A 22,268-nucleotide genomic window follows, 5' to 3' on the forward strand; every position below is an offset into this window, starting at 1 on the left:
AGGGAGGTGGGAGCACCTCGGGGCTGGGAGAACCAGGGAGGTGGGAGCACCTCGGGGCTGGGAGAATCACAGAGGTGGGAGCACCTCGGGGCTGGGAGCGTCACAGGACTCCAGGAGCCTATGACGGTAAAACACTCCAATCTAATGTACGAGGAGAGTGCCAGACAAATAGCTGCTTTGCTGTTAAAAAGGCGATCAGAGTGGGAGGGATTCTGAGACCCCCCCCCCTTTGCTACTGTTCATTTTGCTCCTGGGGGGGGGGGGTCACAGGTAGAAAGTACACCAGGTGAGTTGTCTCGCAAAGGAGATAAAGAGATCACAGGGAATAACTTCTGAAGCTCTGACTCCCTGGCAGGGGTGAGTGGGTTTCCTTTATTTAGGGTTAGGATGAATATTTAGAAAGGGGAGGGCGTCATCGTATGTGGAGGGCGTAGGGCCGCGCATGCACCGTGAGGAAACGTGCCTATTCACACAGTGTGATGTAAGTGAGGCTCGTGTTTGTCTTCGGGTGGGGACTTCAGTATTGTCATGAGGTACAGGTAACTGGGTCACTCGTGGGCCATTCCACGGTCCATCTGCGCAGGTGGAAGTCAGGGCTTGAACTCAAACTGGTCTGGGCCGTCTGGGCCGCTTGAGCTCTTGGTCCGTCCGGGCGGTTATGGCTTGAAGGTAGTGTGGGTTTCCATCAGGGGATGCTGTGCCCATCTGGTCCTTTGCCTGAGTTAAGAGATAAACTGGAAAGAAGGGCTCAAGGCAAACATGTGGGAGAGAGGCTGATGGGTATAAGCAGGTGAGCAGTAAAGGTTAGGTGTTGGGCTGCAGCTGGTGACAACTGGGCCTCAATTATCTGCTTACTGAGGATTTTTGGAGGAAGGCAGGCAGCTGGAAGAGCGTGTGGAATGTTGGACTAAAGAAGAGGTACTGCCTGCCGGGTCCACTCCTGGCTCTGCTGCCTGCTGCTGTGTGGCCTTGGCCAAGTTGCTTAACCTCTCTGTGCCTGTTTCCTCATCTGTCAAATCAGGATTCTAGAGGACCCACTTATCGGAGTGTCGTGAGGACTGAGCCCTTGTAGACACTTGGTAATCACTCAGTCAATATTAATGAGGGTTGTAGGCGGTTAACAGAGAACCTTGAAAGAGTGGGGCTCTGTTGACATGGGTGGTTTCGGAGGATTTAGCACATGGAGGTCAGCAAATATTTACCTGCCAGTTACCACAAAACAGAAATTAAATCAATACTCATTCTTTAAAAAAAAAAAAATTTGTTTTTGGGAGAGCACAAGCAACGGAGGGGCAGAGAGAGAGGGGGACAGAGGATCCAGAAGCAGGCTCTGCGCTGACAGGCTGACAGCTCGAACTCATGAATCGGGAGATCATGACCTGAGCCAAAGTCCGATGCCCAACTGATTGAGCCACCCAGGTGCCGTATGAATACTTCTTCCGTATTGCATCATCACACAATCGAATTTCTAAGTCTGTTTCCTAAGAAGGGAAGAGAGTTTTCCTGATTTGAGAATGCTTGTTATAATTATCGTAAGGATGACCGATTTGCAAGTCCCAGACCAACACATCTCAAGGCGGAGCCAAGCAGGATTTGCTGTCGACTGGATGGGAAGAGGGGGTAGCCGATGAGGCAGGACGTCCAGGATAATTGTTGACTTAAGGAACCAGGGCTGGAGGGGGTGGGGGGGGTGGGGTGCCCTGGCAGGTGGGCTGACGTGAGTTCCGGGTTGGGCCCGCCTCATCCGGGACTGCTGTCGGACGCCCATGGGCCGTGGGTGGCTGTGGCTGGACAGTGAACTCCGGAGGACGGGTTGTGGGTGCTGCTGGGTCCCCTCACATCCCTCAAAGCCACGTGGCCCTGGGGTTCAGCGATATCTGCTGGGCGTATATCCCCCTCCCCGGGGCAATTTTTTTGGATCATTTATTTTGTTGCCACCATTGTATTACAAAACATTTCAAGTGTTCAGAAGATACCACAAGGGAATTTTACAGGGGAAAATGATCTGATGGGGAGAAGAGACAGATGCCTCATGCAGAAAAATTCCAAATAATCGACGTAGATACTTGCTCTCAAGGAAGTGGAGCCTAATCCCCACTCCGAGTGTGGGCAGACACAGCAACTGTTTCCTGGGGACAGACTCGAAAGAGGGAAAGCAAACGAGCAGCTTTACTGCAGAGAAACCAGACCATGCCGTCTCCACCAGGTGATCAAGGTCAACATCAAGGGATTGAGTCACGGGGCTGCGCACACCCTTGATAAGCTGTGACGAGGGCAGCGCTCTCTCTGGGTGGTCTCCTAATCAGGAGAGAAATAATCAGACAGATCCCACCTGTGGGGGATTCTACCAAATGCCTGTCATGGAAAACACGCAGAGTCTGAGACACTGCCCAGCCAAGAGGAGCCTACCGACACATGATGGCTAATAAGTGTCATCGTGGGGTCCTGGATGGGATCCGGCACAGGGAAAGGGAAAACTATGGACATCTGAGTAATGGATGCGCTTTAAGTATTAATGATACTTTCACATATTAATAATAGGACATCAATATTCGTCCATTAATTATGACAAATACACCATGCTAATTTACGATGTTAATAATAGGAGAAACCAGGTGCAGGGTGGATCTGGAAACTCCCTGTACCACCTTTGCCTCTTTTTCTGCAACTCCAAAATTCTTTCAGACAATAAAGCTGCTTCAAAACAAAACAGCCATACGTCCACCACCTAAATTCTGCCCTTCACACTTTACTGTCCATATCAGACATTACGTGTGTATCACGCATCTATCCCTCTCTGTTTACCTCTCTTGACTGCCCTCTCTTTTTTGCTCAAGACGGCACGTGGGAAGCTGGGACAGGTGGGCTCTCAATGCCACGGGGTCTCGGGGTCTCCAGGTCTCCGGGTCTCCGAGTCTGGTACGCTCTAGGAATGCCCCGTCCCCAGCCTCGGCTGTAGCTGGAAACAAAGAACTCTACTGTCACCCAATGGATACTTAGAGAAATGAAAGTTGAGTGGTTGAGGGACAGCTGAGGAGGCCCAGCAAGGCAGGGAGCCCCTCTGGCTGGGGGCCAAGGCAGGACCCCTGACCCCTTGGCCAGTTCTAGTCTAGACCCGGACGTCTGCCAACTCTGGCCCCAGTTCCCAATGGCGCAGCCATTTCGTAGGGTTATGCGTACTACACTTTTCAAAAAAGTCTTTTCTGGAAGGAGGTAGAGCATGAGGGAACGGGGAGTCTTCTTTCCAGTTGTGCTAGTATTTTTGATGACCAGGAAGAACAATTTCGGAGCAGTGGCAGGGCCTGTCCAGCTGCTTTGGAAAGAGAAGTGTCTGGGGGCAGGGGCGTCGGCTGACGGGGCTTGGGGGGCCCCGGGGCACTGACGGGAGGCCCAGGTCTGCGGCCTGTCTTGGGCCACAGGTACCTGGTGTCCGGCTTTGCCACACATGCTGTGGCCACAGCCCCTCCTGAATATGGAGGCGAGAGGGACGGGAAGTGTGTGACCTGAAGGGCGGGCGGCACAGCTTGGTTGTTCCATGTCCTGCTCTTCTAAGAGGGGCCCCACCCATGAAGCGGCTGACCACAGGCGTGGCTGCTTATGCCTCAGGGTTAGCAAAAGGAACAGAGTGTGCCTTAGTCTGGGTTTCCCCAGCAGCAGAGCCTGGGACGAGGGTTCGAACGCTGGTCATTTATTCGGAACTTGATCCCCGCAAGCCCCTGTACAGACTGGGACGGGAGCCAGGGGAGGGAAAAGATGGGATACAGGGTATGTCATTACACCACGAACATTGTGGTTTTTGGGGCTCAGCCCTGCTGGGAAGCCCCCCCCTCCCCCCGCCCATCCCAGCTGACGGCTGAGGACGCTGGGGTGAGGGCTGCTTCCAGGGACTCTTAACTGCCACCCTTCTGGTGCCCTGGCCCACGGTAAGTAGCTTCTAGAGGGCAGAAGCGGGTGCTACGGGGAGGCTCGGGGCACCGCTCGGTCCTCTGTGTGTTCATGTGTTGGGGTTGGCACTCGACCCTACCCCACCTGCCTCATTCCCCACGGGGAGAGGTCCACGGCGGGGCTGCCCGAGGGCCGGGGAGAGGACCCCTCGCAGAGTCAACGGAGCACGAGAAGGTACTATTTGGGTTAGGAGTGGGGCCGGGACGAGGGGACCCTCATCCCTTCTCCACACAGGTGACACCGTCAGGTGGGGAGATGTCAATCTCTCTCAAGCGTGGAAGGGGGTGTGTGGGGCAGCTCACCAGGGAGGAAGGAGAGGAAACCGGCTGGGGCGCGGCCTCGTCTGGAAGCTTCCCCTGGGCTGGCCCCGAGGCTCCCCCTACAGCCTTGTCCGCTGCCCCCGCTTCATCTCCACCGAACCGAAGACCCAGGTGCTGAAGAACAGAACAGGACCGTGTCATTTCCACAGATCACCAAGTACGTAGGTGATAAAAATTTGTTACCGAGCAACAGGAGTCCTGAGGAGCTAAAGTTCATCTGGTAGAGAATGCTGAAAAGTTGAAATCTTCCCCCTAAATCTCTAGTGGCTGTCTTCCGGAAGGGCTACCTAGAAAAAAGTACTGCACAAGTTATAGAGGACTCGACCTCCTACCTAGAAACCTGGCCGTCCCTGTACCGGGAGCCCCAGGTCCCCGGGGACGAGTCCAGCACTAGCCCTCGGGGCCTGAGGTCGTCGGCTCCCACCGGACCATCACACGGGCAACCAGACACCAGCGGAGCCGCGGCGGTCACTGTGAACAAACGCCGCGCAGAGGCGTGACGCCAGTCGTGAGGGGACACAGCTTTGTGCGAAGATCACCACCTCTTCGGTCGGCGTGAACCGGGGCAGGGACGAGTCTCCACGACAGGCTGTGAAGGCCTTTGTCCCTACTGACCGTGTCTTGGGTTCTAGACCCCGCGGAGGATCGCAGGCTGACCACAAGCGGTCAGGCGGGCGGGCGCTGACCGTCAGCGTGGAGAGGTGTTGAGACGGCTCCTGAGGGAGGCTTCCCTGTGGGGTTAGTTCCTGGGATCCAGCGCACAGGCCTTTGAGATTGTAGTGTGTGGGGCGTCTGGCCTCGTCCCTCACACCTTCCAGAAACAAAACGGCCGGAGAGATGGCACGAGGCTCTGAAAGTGGCGGGAAGGCCGCAAAGGGCCGGGGAGGAAGAACGCTCCTTGTAAACCGAGCGGTAGCTGAAGGGCAGTGTGTCTGGGGGCATTTCTGGCAAATTCTCAGGGTATCACTCATTCATGACCTCGGAATGGCAGAAAAAGCCATCGGGCACTGAGCCCTCACAGAGCTTGGAGGGTCATGATCTTCTTTGGCCCTTACAAATAATATATATAAATAAGGAGGGCAGGGTAAGGGCTACACGTTGACCCCTGAGCAGCCCGAGACTCGCTTCTTCTTGGTGCGGGGAAGTGACACCGACAGGTGACTGGTGGGAAGTAGAATGTGAGCTAACGCACAAGTCCAGCCCTCAGCGTGGCCACTTCCTGTCTGATCAGAGAAAGGGCCAAGTCACAAGGTGTGACCTCACGGGGCCGTGTCATCTCTGGAGACGAGGGACTGAACTACCTGGGAGAAATAGGCAACGAATAAGATGTGTTCGGATGCGGGGTTGTGGCAAGGACATGTCCCAGGCCACGGCCCCAGAGAGTGGCGATCCCATTTACAGACAAGGGTTAAATTAAAAAGCGAGGACAGGGCTGTGTACCCCACAGCACGGGCGGCCCGGGGACAGAGGGCTCTCTCGCCCTCACTGTGATCTCACCCCTGTAACTTCTAATCCTCCTGCCAAATGTAGTTTTACCCTCGAACGTTAATAATAAAGGGTCACAGAGCCATGGGCGAAGGGTCCACTCCCCAAACGCTAGGGTCTAAAAAAGCGATCAAACAAGGAGTAATATACTGCACGTGAAAGGCAGGGCGAGGGAGCTGGGAGCCCGGTCGCATAACACTCCAAAAGTCGCGTAACTTTTAAGGGAAAGTCGCACCAGACACCAAAAATCAAACCCTGAATAGGAAAAAAAGACTTAGAAAGGCATGCGTGTTAGCTGTTTCCCGTTAGTTTGTGACAAAATGTGGGCCGGGGTGTCTCCTGACGGGGCTGTTGACGGAGACACAAATGCAACTCTCTGGACGACACCATAAAAACGGACAGCGCTGTTTCTCCAAAATTTTATTTTTAATTTAAATTACAGGGCCAGCCAGATATTCTGATAAGAAATTTACGTTTCCTCAGGAGAAAGGAAATGCTTTCAGGGCACTGTTAACAACTGTATACATCTCCACCTTTTTTTTTTTTTTTAAGGGTTAAAAATCACATTGAGTAACTGTACCTGACTCATGTAAAATTAAACCTTTGTTACACAAAAAGAAACCACTTCCAGTATAATAGTTTTGGTGATATGAATATATTAAATGATCGTAACTTTTCACCTTTGAACGTTTTCACATTTTTGTTAGAAAACAAAAACAAAACGAGCCTTAACTATCCCCGGCTCCCAATGCAATGGTGGCACATCGCTGATCTCTGTGACGTGCTGCACCCTCGCTGTCTCCCACACACAAGTGCAGGTGCCACCGCCCAAGTGGAAGCTGTTTTGTTGTTTCAAGTTCTAAGAGCCAGTTTGGCGGGGAAACTTTTCTTCCACTTGGTGTAACTGATGTTTTCGCACCAAATCCAGACACCAAGCACTGGACCGCGAGACCCAGAACGTTTCCTCACGGTCGAGTCCCCCGTTCCCTTCCTAAGTATCTTGGGTATTTTTCATTTCCGGGAGTTTGGATCGCTTTCCCGACTTCCAGTAGAAAAATGTGACTTATTTTACACAGATTTTGGAAAAGACAGCCTCAGGAGAAGCAATTATAATGCAGACTGCCTTCTGACTGAGATAGGATAAAACACATTTATATCTTCTGGAGCTATCTTCCTCGCCGGTATTCCCAGGAGGTCTGAAAACCTGCCGATGCTTAAAACATCAACTGGGAGTCTCATGTTGCTGGCTGAATAGTAATTCAATTAGTAAGAGAGGCTAGCAAAGAGTAATTATATAAATTTCTTAATCAGCTACAGCCATGCTGAATTCAAACTGGCAAACTCTGATTTGTTAAGTTGTTAGTTGTGATCTTTGTATCACTAAGATGAACAGATACCATTCTAAGAACTTGACATAGATATGTTCTAGGAGACGTTCTGCCGTGGTCACAGTAACAAAAAGTGGTGCAAAATCAGTTACTTTATAAATACTGATAATCTGCAGCATTAAGGAACAGGACATTAAAAAAAAATAAGTTTCCCCATAGGACACCTATGACTAGGGGCTCTTCTTTTCCTAAGAGAAGCCAAAGTTTTAATTATTCAGTTTCACAACTATTGTACTGGATTACTTACTCTAAGAAAGAAAAGGTGCTCTACAGAGGTTGGGCCCCCCCCCCCCCGAAGAATCAGCATGAACTTAGCATAATCAGCATCATTCATGTCTGGCGAGCTCATGACTCACTGAAATGAATAAGGCCGATACTGCGCAGGGAAGCGTGGCTGGCTGAGTGCCAGGCCTACCGAACGGCACCCCAGTAGATAGCTGAATACAAAGGATTGGTTTCCATTTTGTCTTTTAATGCTGTGATACGTAAAAGTTAAATCAGCATTTTCATGTGATCGGAAGTCTTTCAATTACATATGAGCATTCATTTTTTTTTTTTTTTTTTGCAAAAACTCAATATTAGGTAATAGTTACATACTAATACAGTAACATTCCTCTGCTGTACAAATTAAATCATTTAAAAGAAAGGAGCATTCTAAGAATTATATACAAAAGAAACCTGTAAGCATCGTCGAAATGAAACGCAAGGTGTCACTGTTAGCTCTACTGGTTTAAAATACCTTCCAAAAAGTAAAATTAACAAATACCCTTCAACATATCCAGGTTTACAAGTCTCAAGAAAATCAAATGTCAAAAAATTCTAGAAAGCCGTGAAAAGCATATATACATTTTCCTCATGACCTTATGAAGCTTCACGCCTTTGAAAAGTTGCTATCGATTCATTCGCACGCCAACTTTATCCACCCCAAAAGCTCCTACCTTGGATACAGCTCCCCTCTGATCTCAAATACAGCTCTGCTCGATCTTCCTTCAGCGAAGGCATACAACCTCACCACGAACCCACGCTCAGATCTTTAACAGAGATCAAAGCAAGCACGCAGGTTGAATCTGAAAACGCCAACCCCCTTCTTCCCTAAACCACACCGTCATCTACACATCTGCCTGCAGGAGCCTAGCCAGCCACGTTCAGAACTCCCACAGCAAACAGAGTCCTCGAATTCTGAAGCAACACACAGATCAAGAAAAAGTCCACGTGTGCTCTAGTGGGCAAGAAAGCAGCAGCTACGTTCTCCAACTTGGACTAAAAAAAAAAAACAAAAAAGGTAAAATGAAAAACCGTTCACTTAACAGCAGGTTAGCAGTAATGTTCCTCATGAACCGAGAAGAGTGCCTGATGCTGAATAGCTAACAGCAAACGCTGAATCTGGATTTACTATTTTAGGTGTTGATTGGAAATTAGGCTTCTTGCTGAGCTGGTCTCTTCAAATCCCTGATCTGTTTAACTAAATAGGTCTTCTCATCGTTAAATTGTTCGTCCTCGGTCCTGTCATTCTGAAACTTGCTGAGGAACTCTATGAGTTTGGTCTGGTTCTTGAGGAGGATGTCTAGGATGGGCTGCGTCTTGTTAGGATTGGCTACGAACACCTGCACGGAGAGAAAGCAGCATCAGTCGCAGGAAGGGATGAGACCCAGACGTCCGCCCACAGCCAGCAGGGCACGCGTGGCACACGCCCGATGCTTCCCCGGGGTCTGCGGTCAAATCATGGTTCAGAGGATTTTGTTTTGGAAGACTGCATTTTACAAGTGGGGGGGCGCCCCCCCCCGGCGGCGGTGAGGTGGAGAATTACATGTTTCAGCACAAAAAGGACTGACAGATTCATTCATGCTCTGAAATTCTGCAGCTTGGTATTAAAATATAGACTGGTTTTAGAATAAAATGGGCAGAAATTATTTCTGGGCAAGGAAAGTCAGAATGGATTCCAAGTACTAAAACCTCCATGAAAAGCATTAAAAAATGCACTAAAAAATGCTTACTTTGTGATCAGTAATAGTCTACATCAGAAATGAATGACTCTCCCCTCATCCCCCAGTCCAGATGGTAGACCTTTCTGGGTCTGTTTTTGTCAAATGTTGTGCTACACAAATAGGAGCTCAGATGACCAACACGAAGCTAGTAAAACTCCAGCTAGTGGTAAATGCAGTGAGATGAACAACTGGAGAAGGAAATCCTGTCTGTGGCTCCCATGCTGTACCTTAAACACGTGGAAGGCCTCAAACTGGATGTTACGACTCTTGTCTCGGAGGAGATTCATCATCAACTTGAGGTTCTCTGGTTTACTGATGTATTTTGTCATAATTGTGAAGTTGTGTCTGTCTAACAGTAGTTCACCGAGAAGCTGAGAAGACATTTAAACAATTACTCTTACATTATCATCAAGATTTCAAGTAAATCCAAAGTTAAAAAAAATAATTCACTTTATAATCATCACTGTTAAGCCCAGAATATAGGCACTCAAAAGACCGATGAGTGGAACCGAATTACAACCTATAAGCTACCGAGAGCCCACCACCTGCCACCCGACCACGTACACGGTTCTTCTGGGGGCTTAACCTATGGGGAGTCCAACATTGCTCCCTGGTCTTGACGTGTGCCAGTGCACATTTGGCCCAGAATCTGCAACTGTCACAGCCTACTTTTCACATAAGCATTCCTGTTGTCTCATTAAAAAACAAAAACGGAAACAAAAAACTATCAAAGAAAATGGTTAGAAGATAGGTTATTGATAATTCTTGTTTGACTTAACTACAAATCTTAGTGTAATTAATTAAAATTATTTTATTTACTTGGATTTCCCAGGAGAGAGTGTTTCAGGGCCAAAGTTTTCCACACACTTACCCTTGAACTCGCCAAAGTTATGCTTTTATCATACCTGATTCAGGAAAGTTTATGAGTATTTCTCTGTTCGTTCTTTCTTTAGCAAACTATCCTGAAGATACTCTAGTTTTTTCTTAATGATTCATCATCACTAATGACATTAAGCTAAAAAAATGTCTGTGTCTCCAGGGCTTACTGAGTTCTAGAGTCATTATACCACATCGGTCCTTGATTTTCCAACCGTCCCTGCTCGCTCTAGCTCTCTTCGTCTGAAGCCAGTAGTCACCTCCTCATGTCAGTGAGTCAGCTTCTAGGTGAGTTCTAGCGTGCCGCCGTGGAGGAGGAGCAGAGTTGCAGTCCTTGGGGCTGGGGCTGGGGCAGGGGCAGAGGAAGAGGCAGAGGCAGAAGCTGGGCCCCTGCATCAGCCCACCTGGGCTTGAATCCTGGCTCCCCACTGCCTGTAAGCTATGCAACCTTGAGCACATTAATTTCCTGGTGCCCCAGTTTCATCATCCACAGTGGGAGTGGATGACAGTACCTATACCTCATGAGATACATGCGTAGTGGGAAATAAAAGCACGAATATGTGCAAGGCACGTGGGACTGGAGTCTACATAGAGACATGCACTGAGCTCTAAGGGAAGGAAAATGCATGAGTAGAGTTATTCTGCCCTGGATTAATTGCTCTGGTTAATTCCTTTCTGGATTCTTGACTGTGTCCTAGATAGTTGAAAATTTCTAGACAACTATCTCTAGATAAGTAATATGTAATATTAAATAAAAAATAACCTGATGTGCAGGAGAACAAATCTATTCTACTTAGGATTTATGATGAAATTCTAGAAAGAATTCAAAAGCTCAAGCTCAGGTTTCACATCAATCTGAATCACAAAATGTACAACTATCAGGGCACCTGGTGGCTCAGTCGGCTGAGTGTCCGACTCTTGATTTCAGCTCAGGACGTGATCTCACGGTTCATCAGTTCAAGCCCTGCGTCGAGCCCTGAGTCTGGCTCTGCACTGACAACTCAGAGCCTGCTTGAGATTCTCTCTCCCCCCCCATCTCTCTGCTCTTCCCCAGCATGCGTGAGCGCACATGTACTCTCTCAAAATAAACTTTAAAAAAAACACCACAAACCCAAAATATACAACTTTCAAGGTAAGAAGCAACAAGTATTTACTCTTACGAAGACTCAAAAGTTACTATTAAGCACGTGAAGGGGTACAGCTTTCCTGGTGTTCATTTTCTATCACAGAAACCAAAGAAATACCAAGCATGGCTCACTTGGTTATCTGGAGGAGGATAACTGGTAATTCTTTAAATTTCTTGAGACCTAAACAAACAAGTTGGAGGTCTTGCACAGGGAATACACATTTGCTGGTAAAATGAATATAGGAACACTTAATGCCCGTGTAGCTGGAAAAAAAGAGCACAAGTAAAAATCCATGTTCAAAGTACCACTGGTTCTCACAATCGCTGCACGCGTCCTGAGGTGTCACAGAGCCGCGGGAGCCGGGGACCGGCCCCATGTCCGTGGCCGAGGGCTCGCACACAGCGGTCTTAACCGTCCTTTTCAGGTTGGCAATTGCAAAGTGGCCAGAAGGTCTCGAATGCCCTTCTCCTTATCGAAGCAACCCCAAGATTCAGAATTTGATTTGCGGACACACTACCTTCCTCCCCCTCTCGTGAGAGGTACTGGCCCTGGAAGCTACTATCCTAGGTAGTCCTGCCTGGCCTCCTTGGCCTTGGAAGACACTGGCTCCCTCCAGCTGCTCATGCCTGTGTGAGTGCCGGGGAGACAGGGCATCCTGGCCCTCAGATATGAAGAGGTCACTTTACTGTGTTGAGAATCACAGGGGAGCCTACATCATATTATAAATATTACGAGTATATATGACATTATAGCACACTGATGTACAGGGAAGAAAAATTCCTGAAACAGCTGCGAGAATTTCCACAGCCACCCCTGAGGACGAAAGGACTGGCCTTACCGGCGGCCATCGCCCAGCCAGCGCACCTGGAGAGAGGACAGGATGGGCTGGGTGGCGAGGCCCCAACAGCGGCAATGAGCAGAAGGCACCCCAGCCTGAAGGGCCATTTCGGCCGTGATATATTTCCAAGCTGTGGCTATTACTGGTCCCCAACTGTAGGAGTTAGTCTTAAGAGAAAAGAAGGAAGTATCTGGCCGGATGGAAGGGATTCTTTTGGACATCTGGATGGTAGAGAGTGTTCTAGTCAAAGGATACAAAGTATAAAAGAGGCTCCTGAGGTCCTTTAGTCAATCCCCAGAGAAAGGTAAGGTCTTGAAGAGTGACCTCCCTCTGGCAGGAGGGCAAGCAGGAATGGAGTCCTGATCAAAATGAATTTGGACACCTCTGAGAGGAACAACTCGGAGCAGAACAGAATCTGAAGTGGACCCAGCAAAAAGTACAGGTGGAGTTAGGATTCCGCCTTCCACCCCCAATCCTTTGTGAGCTGTACCCACAGTTCCTGTCAGCACCACTTACTGACGGAGTGAGGGGTATGCTTTTGTTAACTGCAATGAGAATTTTCTAGAGCAGAGGTCAGCAAACTTTCTGTAATGGACCAGAGACAGTAAATGTTTCAGACTTGGCAGGCCCCTAGAGTCTCTGCGGCCACCATTCAAACCTGCTGTTATACTCTAAAGTAGTCTTATATAATATAGAAGTAAATGAATGTATCCATGTGCCAATAAACCTTTATTTACAAAAACAGGCATTGGGCTGGATTTGGCTCATGAGCTCTAGTTTGCCAATCCCTATTCCTGAGTTTTAACTCTTTTTTTTTTTAAGTTTATATATTGAGAGAGAGAGAGAGAGAGAGAGAGAGAGAGAGAGAGAGAGAGAAAGTGTACGTGTGTGCATGAGCAGAGAGAAAGGGAGAGAGAGAATTTGCCCAAGCAGGCTCCGTGCTGTCAGCGCATGGACCAGGCCAACACAGGGCTCAATCTCAGGAACCATGAGATCATGACCTGAACTGAAATCAAGAGCCGGCACTTACTAAGCCACCCAGGCGCCCCTTGAATTTAAATTTCAAATGGAAGTATGCATGTCCTGGTCATGGCCCGCAAAGCGGCCAAACCTGCCTGCGGCTGAAGGTTTCACTGCTCACAGCCGCCCTGCCCCCTCCTCATGCAACAGCCTGCGTCATCCCGGAAGCACAACAGCTACCAAGACTTCATCTAGTTGATGTGATTCTAAGTTTCAAAAACAGGCTTCCAAATCTAAAATACTGCATTGCTAAGAGGTAGAGACCTCTTCAAAATTCTGCATATTCTATGTTGATTTCTCCACTTACAAGCAGGTGGGCAGGTGCCCTGTGCCAACCACAGCTGAACTTCGTTTCCACAAAAATCCTGACCAAGGACAAATGTTATTTTCCGCTCAAAGGTCTAAGACCCACACCAGCATATCTCCCATTCCCCAAACACAAATTTCACGTGCAGGGTGAAGAGAAGTAAAATACGTAAAATAATCAGCCATACCTTGAGTGACTGTCTTTTTGTCACATAGTTTTCTGAATGAAGTAACTTCTCATATTCACTGAAGAACTAAAAGACAAGAAAACATGTATCAGGAATTATTTTCTTAAAGACTGGTAGAGGACCTTAAAAAGCTTGAGCACAAACTTCTAACACCACGAAGGCCAACCACTGCCCACCTGTCTCACACAGCCTTCCTCAGTGGCGCTCAGAGACCCTCAGGCCCCCGCCCCGAGGATTACCTCCAGGAGGGGGGCTCCTGGGACCGAGTCCCGCCCAGTGCTGGCCAGGCCCACACAGCTCGAACCTGGTCCTCCTCTGTCATCCAAACTCCACATGCATAAAACAGAACTCCTACCCTCCAGCTGTCTGCTCAAGGTGGAGTCTGCTCTCATTTCTTGGTTTTAGGTTAGAAAATTTCCTATTTTTTTTTATAGTTCAGTGAGTCCAAAGCATATAGACGAAGAGAAAGTCACCTATTCTTTTTTTTTTTTTTTAACGTTTATTTATTTTTGAGACAGAGAGAGACAGAGCATGAACGGGGGAGGGGCAGAGAGAGAGGGAGACACAGAATTGGAAGCAGGCTCCAGGCTCTGAGCCATCAGCCCAGAGCCTGACGCGGGGCTCGAACTCACGGGCTGTGAGATCGTGACCTGAGCTGAAGTCGGACGCTTAGCCAACTGAGCCACCCAGGCGCCCCGAAAGTCACCTATTCTTTCAATGCATCAGGCAAGAGGAGAAAATAATTAAAACCAGACAAGAGGAGAAATTCAACACTCTCAAATAGGTAGGTGTCCTAGAAAAGGTGGGACTTGGGCTCAATCTTGAATAATAGCAGGGATTTCATTTAGAAAAGGGGAGGAGATAAAATGGGAAGGACACAGCATGAGGGAAGGCTGGAGAATGCACAACGTGACATACTTAGGAAGTGACACATGTCCACCAGATTTACACAGTGCTTGCTGCTCACTAACAAACACGGTGTCACTGGCATGGTGAGGCGTGGCAGCCGATCAAAGCAGGAGGTAGGAAATGGACAGGAGGGACACAGGGTCCAAGGCCACAGTTGCTAAAATAGGGCCTATGCTTCATGAGGGGTCCTGCTCAGCCACTCAGCTGTGATGCAGAGCAGGGGACTCCTCGAGGAGCTGCTCTCAGGGAACTGCACTTCTGTCACCTCACCTCGAGGGCTGCATCCGCTACAGGCCACCGTGATCAAATCCCCCTGAGAATGCCCCTGGGAGAATGTGTTTTGTTTTACAGATGTTGTCATCTTTCGGTTGATTTTGTTCCCCTGAGTGCTTTCGGTTATTAGAAAGCTCAGGGCCGAAGTGTACAGGATTTTAGATCGTGTGATTTTGTAATTCCGTGTAAAAGCAATCCTCCCGGTTTAATTTAAATTACCGGCCTCCTCATTTTCCTTCTCCCTCCCTCAGATCTGACTGCATTATCTACACATTTCTGTTAGTTGCCTCACATAAATATTCCTGAAATTTTGTTGACCAATGTCATCTATTGATAACCTGGCTGAAGGTTAATAATTGTAGTAATATTAATTACTAGCAAACTGACGTCACTGCCTGAAGTTAAATTTCTTGGAAGTTGGTTTGTATCTTTGGTAGGCTTTAAACTAAGATACTGGTATGTCAGATTCTTTCCAATCTTTGAGGCCATGTCGTAGCACAAACAATCCCGCTGACGTTTACTGACGCTCACCGAGTTCCGGCAGTGCCCTCAGGCACTCAACACACATGCTTACTTAATCCTCACAACAACCCGCCACAACGCTTAGGTGCGATCACGAGCCTTCTTTTAGGGCTGAAGATCCTGAAGGCAGAGGGTGAACGAAGGCAGCCGCCCAAGGTCTGGCAGCACAAGGTGGGGCTGGCGCCCGAAGCCCACACTTCTAATTGCTGCAGAAAGGCACCCGTGAGGTGACTGTGCTGCCGTTTGAAACCAACGCACAAAGACACACACCACATCCCGGTGGAAAATCAAAAAAACCTGACCGGCAATGTTTAAGCCCCTCCTGAGACTGTCTCCGAGGGACCGGGATGCACTCAGCACTGCATGCTACCGAGTGGGAGGGAGAGACGAACACACAGTTCGAAAGCGTAGATTCTGCCTCTGAGAACCTTACAATTGAAATTTAGTTGAAGAGTAAAGTGAACAATGAAGTATCAGCAGTGCCTAAGATTTCAAAAATTCAAACGACTAGTGAAGAATGAAAACCCACGCCAAATCTCGCCGGTCAGACGGGAATTTCAAGCGGACTGTTATTATCCTGACTTCTCCAAGAACACCCATCGTCGGGCTGTGGGCAGCGTGTAAGTCAGGCCAGTCCGGCCTAAGGATGCGCCCGTGCGCACGGCGGGGGGTAGAGCTGGTGCGAGGTGGGGGCCAGCACCTGACCCTGGGACCTGAAGGCTGCTGTGCGGGTCAAGGGCACTCAAAATTGTTTATGTCGCTCAGGATGTCGGACATCAATTCAAACTGCTGGGCTAGTCCAGTGTCCTCACTTTACAAAGAGGACGGACTTCTGAATCCCCGGGGTAATGGCCTCAGCCATGGCCCCGAGGAGCCAGCGGCAGGAGCAGGGCTTCCCGAGGCAAGTGCTCTGCTCGCCCTCACAGCTGCCGCCCCCCTCTCTCTCCCGGAGGTGGCAGCAGTGTGGGCAGCCGATGGAAAGGAAGGGAAACTTAAAGTTTGATAATAATTTTCTTTTTATCTTAAATGTATTAACTGAGGGTCGATGGGGGGGGTGGGAGATGCGGGGAGGGTGGGTGATGGGCATTGAGGAGGGCACCTGTTGGGATGAGCACTGGGTGTTGTATGGAAACCAATTTGACAATAAATTTCATATTAAAAAAAAATGTATACTGTCCTTTGGCAGCAAAGGGCTTTTACTTCCTCCCCTAAAGCAAGAAAAGAAGGGTAGCGTGTCAATCAAAAGATAAAAATTCTGCTTCTGACCAAGTAACAGTCAATACCTTAGTTCAGTAGAGAAATGACTACAGCACCGTCTAAAACCATTACATATGCAAAATAAGTATCCGGGATACAATCTAATTTCAATCTTTCATTTCTGGTACAAAACTTACAGTTTTAAAGTAGAATTTCATATACTTACTTTATCATAATGCTGTTCCAAAAATTCTGCACTGAGCAATTTATGTCTTGTGAGTAAATCCTAGAGAAAGAAAATACACTATTTTACAGCGGTTCTGCATTTAAGTTCTTTTAGAAAGAGAATCCTAAAACATGCCATGCCATTTTACCTGATAAAAACTGTTGTTAAAACTCACTACACTTAAAAACAGTTGCACATGAGTTGTACTGAAAATGTGGATTCTACGGAAGAGCAAATAAAATCACTAATAACTGGCAACTGTGATTGTGATGGTGATGACTGGTCACGGGTCTACAGCTCTTAGAAGGAAAAATTTAAAAACAAACACATAAGGCAAGAGAAATACAAATTCAAAGAAAGGGAACATGGCAATAAAGTGAAAGAAAAGTAAACGATTGTGGTAGAGTATCAAAGAGAATACTGCTTCTGGAGGAGAAAGAGGGAATTTCTTTCATTAGAAAAAGTACTGGAGGTTCCATTTTATTCCTCCTAACTTCTGTTATATTTAGTTTCATATCTAATGAAGTCTTTTTTTTTTTTTTTTTGGATGCAAAAAGGTGATTTTATTAAAGCTCAGGGACAGGACCCGTGGGCAGAAAGAGCTGCCGGAGACAGACTGTTTTTAAAAAGCCCCATTGTGTTATAAACATTAGCTCCCAAGTAAGCACAAGGCTGCTAAAGTGTAGGGTCAAACATCAGAGTGACCTGGAGCCCAGATGCATTCCTCACCACGTGGCTTTCCCAGAAAACAACTCCAGGATCCTTCATTCAGAAAACATATACTATGTGCCAGGTAAAGTTCTAGGTGCTGGGGCTCCAAAGACAAAAAGATGTGGTCCTTGCCTTTAAGGACCTAAAAGTGAGCAATGACTAGCCTGGTTCTCACCACGTGGGAAAGAGAATGGGAACTCAGGACACAAATGGTCAATATTTGGTGACTTATGGAATAAAATTCCTTTAGAGCGGCCTACTGGAGAGGTTAGTGCCAATAATCCCCTTTCTCCGAACCAACTTTCCTTGTTCTCTTAGCTGTTTATGTTTGAGTGGCCCAGGTCACAACGAACCACTGTCTCCTGAGGTATGTCCAAGTGTAAGATCGGTCCTGAGAAACGTTCGAGGAAACGTCCCTTGGCCAGATGCACGTGGAAAATGCTATAGCTCCGGTTCCCTTGTGGGGAGCTGGCAGGTCTCGAGAGACCCTACAGGGAGCTCTTCTGTCATGTACTGTATTACTGCCCTTCCCAAAAGGCCTTCCTCACACAGGCTTTCCCCTTGGCCTGCTGACCTACTGACCACCTTCGGATCTCGCCCCCACATCACTGCCATAGCTTCCAGACTGGTCACCAGCGGGGACAAAGTTGTCTTTACGTCTGTGAGATTACATGACTGCCATCTCCCATGCTAGACTATAAGTTTTATAAATACCACGTTCACGTCTATTTTTACGAATCTTTGAATCCCCAGCACCAATGCAGCGCCCAGCACATAGAAGAGTGTGATATTTAATACATAAATGAATGAACCAACAAAATCAGGAAACAGGTTTGGGAAAACATCCCATCAAGCAATCCTTAAAGCATGCTTTTAAGAAGGTTTCTAACTCCACCCCAAAGATTTACAGGTGTTCAAACTGCTGGATAGGGTATGCATCGTATGCCTTTCTTGGGCAATTTTTTCCAAATCCCCCTTGGGGATTCAACAGACAAAATTAGAAAACCTGGAGTTTGAGCATCCTCAAGAAGCTGGAGGAGAAATGCCCAGTAAGAGAAAAGCTTCCCAGTATGGGGGAGGAGACGGGGGCGGGGAGAGGAGAATTTATATTAGTGTACTGGCCCACAGGGTCAGCTATTAGGGAGACAGGTACATGAGAACTCGAGGGCAATATATGAGGCATGCTTGTTAAAGGCACCTCCTCCTTCTACAGCTACTGCAATCTGCTTATGGTGGTCCCCCCGGTGTAGGAACCTCAAGGGCAGGGGTTTGTCTGGTTCACTGTTGAACCCCAGCACCTAAAGAACAGTGCCTGACACAGGGTAGGCAGACTCGTGGAATGAGCCAAATGAACAAATGAATAAACGGATTAAGGGATTAGTGTGTCAGGATCCATATAAGACTATGTGTCATTTCTACTTTCTTTGTGGCTAAATCATTCTGGAGACCACTAGAAGGAAGTACAGAGAAAAGAACTTGGTGTTCACTGCTCTGCCATAATCTGACAGAAGAGAATGCAAAGGAGGGGATCTTAGAGACAATGGCTCTCAACTACGGTTGAATTTCAGGAACAGGAAGGTAGAAGATATTGCTCTAGAAAGCAAAATTCCTAGACACGTTGTGCAATACATTTTTACTGAAGTTTTGAGTAAGAAAACTACTCTGAAGGATAGATCTCAAGTAGGAACAAGAGCCTTGCAGCTGGGCCACACACGAAAAGGGGACCTCCAACATTTCCCCAACTAGGGAAGATTTTCTTCATTATCATCTGGTTTAAAGAGACCAGGAAACTCAGGAAACCACTGCCAATGTAGGAACCAAATCTCAATGGCCTTGGAGCAGGAGAGACTGAAGGGGCGCTCTGAGACGGCTAATATAGGAGACGGACCCCAATGCACAGCAGGACGAAAGCCCCTTGTTAAGAGGGCCACACCAGGGCCTGGAGAGGAGAGTGAAACACTGGTAGGAGAGGAGAACTGCCGAGAGCCAGCACAGAGAAAAAGGCTGATTCCAAGCTGGGAAGAGAGGAGGTGGGGACTTGGGCAGAGCCTCTACCTACTGAGCGATGAGAAGGAATCTCACCCTAGGAGCTGGAGCCACATGCTTTGGAGGGCTCCCCCAGGGTCGGGGACAGAAACCGACAGAAGAGAAGATGAGGGGGAAAGGTCATGCAGTCAGTGGTCAGTGAGCTGCAAAATTTCCAGCATGCCACATGGTCCCAGACCACGAACTGCTGGGTCGGCTAGCAGTGGGGAGGGGAAGAGGATCTGATTTCCCACCTCCCTAAATTCCAGTACATCCAAGGCCCTGGTAGCACTGGCAGACAGGGGTCATCTCCCGAGCCCAGCAGATTGAGCACCAACCTTTAGGGTACACTGAATTTAGAAAGATTCCTAAAAGTGGGTCTGGGACTCAAACAGCATGTTACAAGGACAGCCCTGGGATCCCTGAAGAAATGCTGCTGACTCCGGGGCTCGATTTCACAGAGCCCTGGCAAGTTGTTTGGCCCAATTTCTCCCTTGATGCTTGACCATGTACCAGGACGAGAGACTCAACTCTACCAAATGTGTGTGGTTCACTTTTGGAGCTCTTAACAGAAAGTTCTCCCTGTGCTAGAGTCAAACCTGTCCCCAGGTTATTTCCAGAAACCGTCAGAGCCCACAGAAATAGGTTCAACCCACTTTCTATAGGACCCCACTCCACATACATGAAGTGCTCTCACGGCAAGTCCCTACCGAGTCTTCTCTTCTCCAGGCTAAATACGTCCAAGTTCCTTTAACCACTCCTCGAAAGACAGGATCTGAGTCCCCCTCACCATCTACTGTCTTCTGAAAGCCATCTATTTGTCTATGTGCCTCTTACAGTGTAGCGCCTGGAACGGAACACATTTATGTGCTGTTACCTTAATGGCTCATAGTGGGGCCAGACCGTCAACAGCTCCTTAGGTCACATACTACGTGGTCACATGTAGCTCTGTTTAATTTTACTGCACTGCATCATACTGTTTAATTTTACTGCACGTATTCAGAATTCTGTGTACTCAGAGTGGGCTCTGTAGGCAGACTGCCTGGGTTCAAATTCTGGCCTCCCATTTTTTGCCTGACCTCACCCAATACTTCCAGGCTTCAGTTTCTCTGTAAAGGAGATAGTAAAAATACCTCCCCCAGAGAGCTGGTTGAGTAGGGTATGAAATTGCCTGCACTTTAGTAATTGTTATACTTAGCAATTATTATATTTAGTATTGACTATATTATTATGCCTTATTCCCACATCCCTTATTTATAGAGTTGGGTCTTCAAGTGGAAGTCTTCAGTTTGTTCTGTTCCATTCTGGCCTCTCTGGATCATTCTGAAGCCTTATTTTAGGATTACCACGGTCTGCTGTCTTTCCCTTTGTAGCTCTCACCTATACATTTGAGAAGTTGTAGGCCTTGTCACATTTTATCTAAGTCATTAATAAAAATGTTCAGCCGGACTGAGACAAAGCCCACTGGAAATCCACTAGAAATTTCTCTCCAGGATGATGGCAATCCATTTTGCAGCACCTTATGCACATGACCTTTAGTTAGATGTAAATCACTACACTGAAATTCTACCTAGCTCCTGTCTTTTCATTGATTCCATCGAAACAGATCTGTACAATTATTCAACATCCAGTATATCCTCATAGTTATAAAGGAGTAATTCTAATAGCTACTGTTTGCTCCACACACAGTGTGTGGGGACACAATATTACCCTGACATACTAGTATTCTTACCTCCATTTTAACAGATGAAGAGCTTGAGATGAAATCTGCAGCAGGGCCGGGAACTGAACCCGGGCAGCCACACTCTGAGTACCCTCATCTACTGGCAACTATGAGATTAATATGACTGAACTTACTCTTCGTGAATCCATGCTGGCTGTGGGTACACGGTTTCCTTTCCAAAATGCTCAGATATCATCTCTTTAGAAACACTTTCTAGAACCTTACACAGGTAAAACATCAAGCTCCAAGCTCCACCAGCCTCTCTGGGGAATCTACCTTCTTTTACTCTGGAAAAATTGGAAATATATTCGTTGGCCTTCTGATGCCCCTCCCATCTCCTTAAGTCCTCAAAAAAGAAATCATGAACAATATTTGGCCACTGAGTTACTATCTTAGTACACATTCATTCAAGCTACGGATCTTGTTAGTTTTAATTTAGAGGGGGTAGTTTTAATTTCCTTTTGAGACCCAGCACCCATTCCACAGATTTGTAAATTCAAGTCTATGGATGAGCTGCATTTCTTCAAATTTTTTTGTGCACAGTGCAGTTTCTGGGGAGACAGGTCTGGTCACATTCTTCAAGGAGAGCGCGAGCCCCGGATCTACCCTCCTTTTCCGTGACGTAAATATTCTCTCAAAAAGGACGCCAGCAAACCAGGACAGGAGAGTTCTTCCTCCCCCTCAGCACCTTTGGCGTGAGGCTATCAGACTCTCACCGCTCTGACCGGGTTCCCTCTCGGAAGGATGGGGAGGGAAGGTGTGTTCTGATAGGTCCCATGCCTCTCTCTCACATGCCGTCTTGGTCTGGGCTCTGCTTGGTTTTGTCTTGGGCAGCTCTCTGTTCAGGGGCCTCTTTAGAGAGCGCTGCCCCTTCTGCGTAATCAGGAGCAGCTGAGATACAGAAGCCAAGCCAGCTTCCCAACAAACACGGTCTCTTCCAGAGTCCATCCTTCGAATCCTGAACCACCTCTGAAAGCTTCCCTTCTTCAGGGAGACACTACCTGCCTGGCTCTGCCCAGTCTTTTCCTCTCTGGCTTAACATGAGCTGACAGGGTTGATTTACCCACAGTGATTCCATCACCACCATCTTCTCCTTGGGGAGAATGGAATTCAAAGAAGCAGCCCTAACTGAGGGCTGATAAGGAAATTATCAGCAAGGCCAATCGAGACCGTCAGATTCTGTGAATCACATTTCTGGCACAGT

At 47.9% G+C, this 22,268-nt stretch overlaps 1 protein-coding gene across 1 annotated transcript in view; it reads right to left on the bottom strand.

Annotated features, from left to right (window-relative positions):
- Positions 1 to 6,155: 6,155 nt before the first annotated feature.
- The window catches only part of CAB39 (calcium binding protein 39), an 89,548-nt gene continuing 73,435 nt past the window's right edge, over positions 6,156 to 22,268 (bottom strand). Inside the window, exons 6-9 of the mRNA XM_040450740.1 lie at positions 16,606 to 16,665; positions 13,479 to 13,544; positions 9,351 to 9,494; positions 6,156 to 8,742 (exon numbers count right to left, since the gene is read on the bottom strand). Coding sequence (XP_040306674.1) covers positions 8,554 to 8,742; positions 9,351 to 9,494; positions 13,479 to 13,544; positions 16,606 to 16,665 — 459 coding nt within the window. The 3' untranslated portion in view covers positions 6,156 to 8,553. The remainder of the gene's footprint in view (positions 8,743 to 9,350; positions 9,495 to 13,478; positions 13,545 to 16,605; positions 16,666 to 22,268) is intronic.

Source organism: Herpailurus yagouaroundi, unplaced genomic scaffold, assembly GCF_014898765.1.
Source record: "Herpailurus yagouaroundi ecotype Mexico unplaced genomic scaffold, PumYag 202, whole genome shotgun sequence".
Taxonomy (NCBI): Eukaryota; Metazoa; Chordata; class Mammalia; order Carnivora; family Felidae; genus Herpailurus; species Herpailurus yagouaroundi.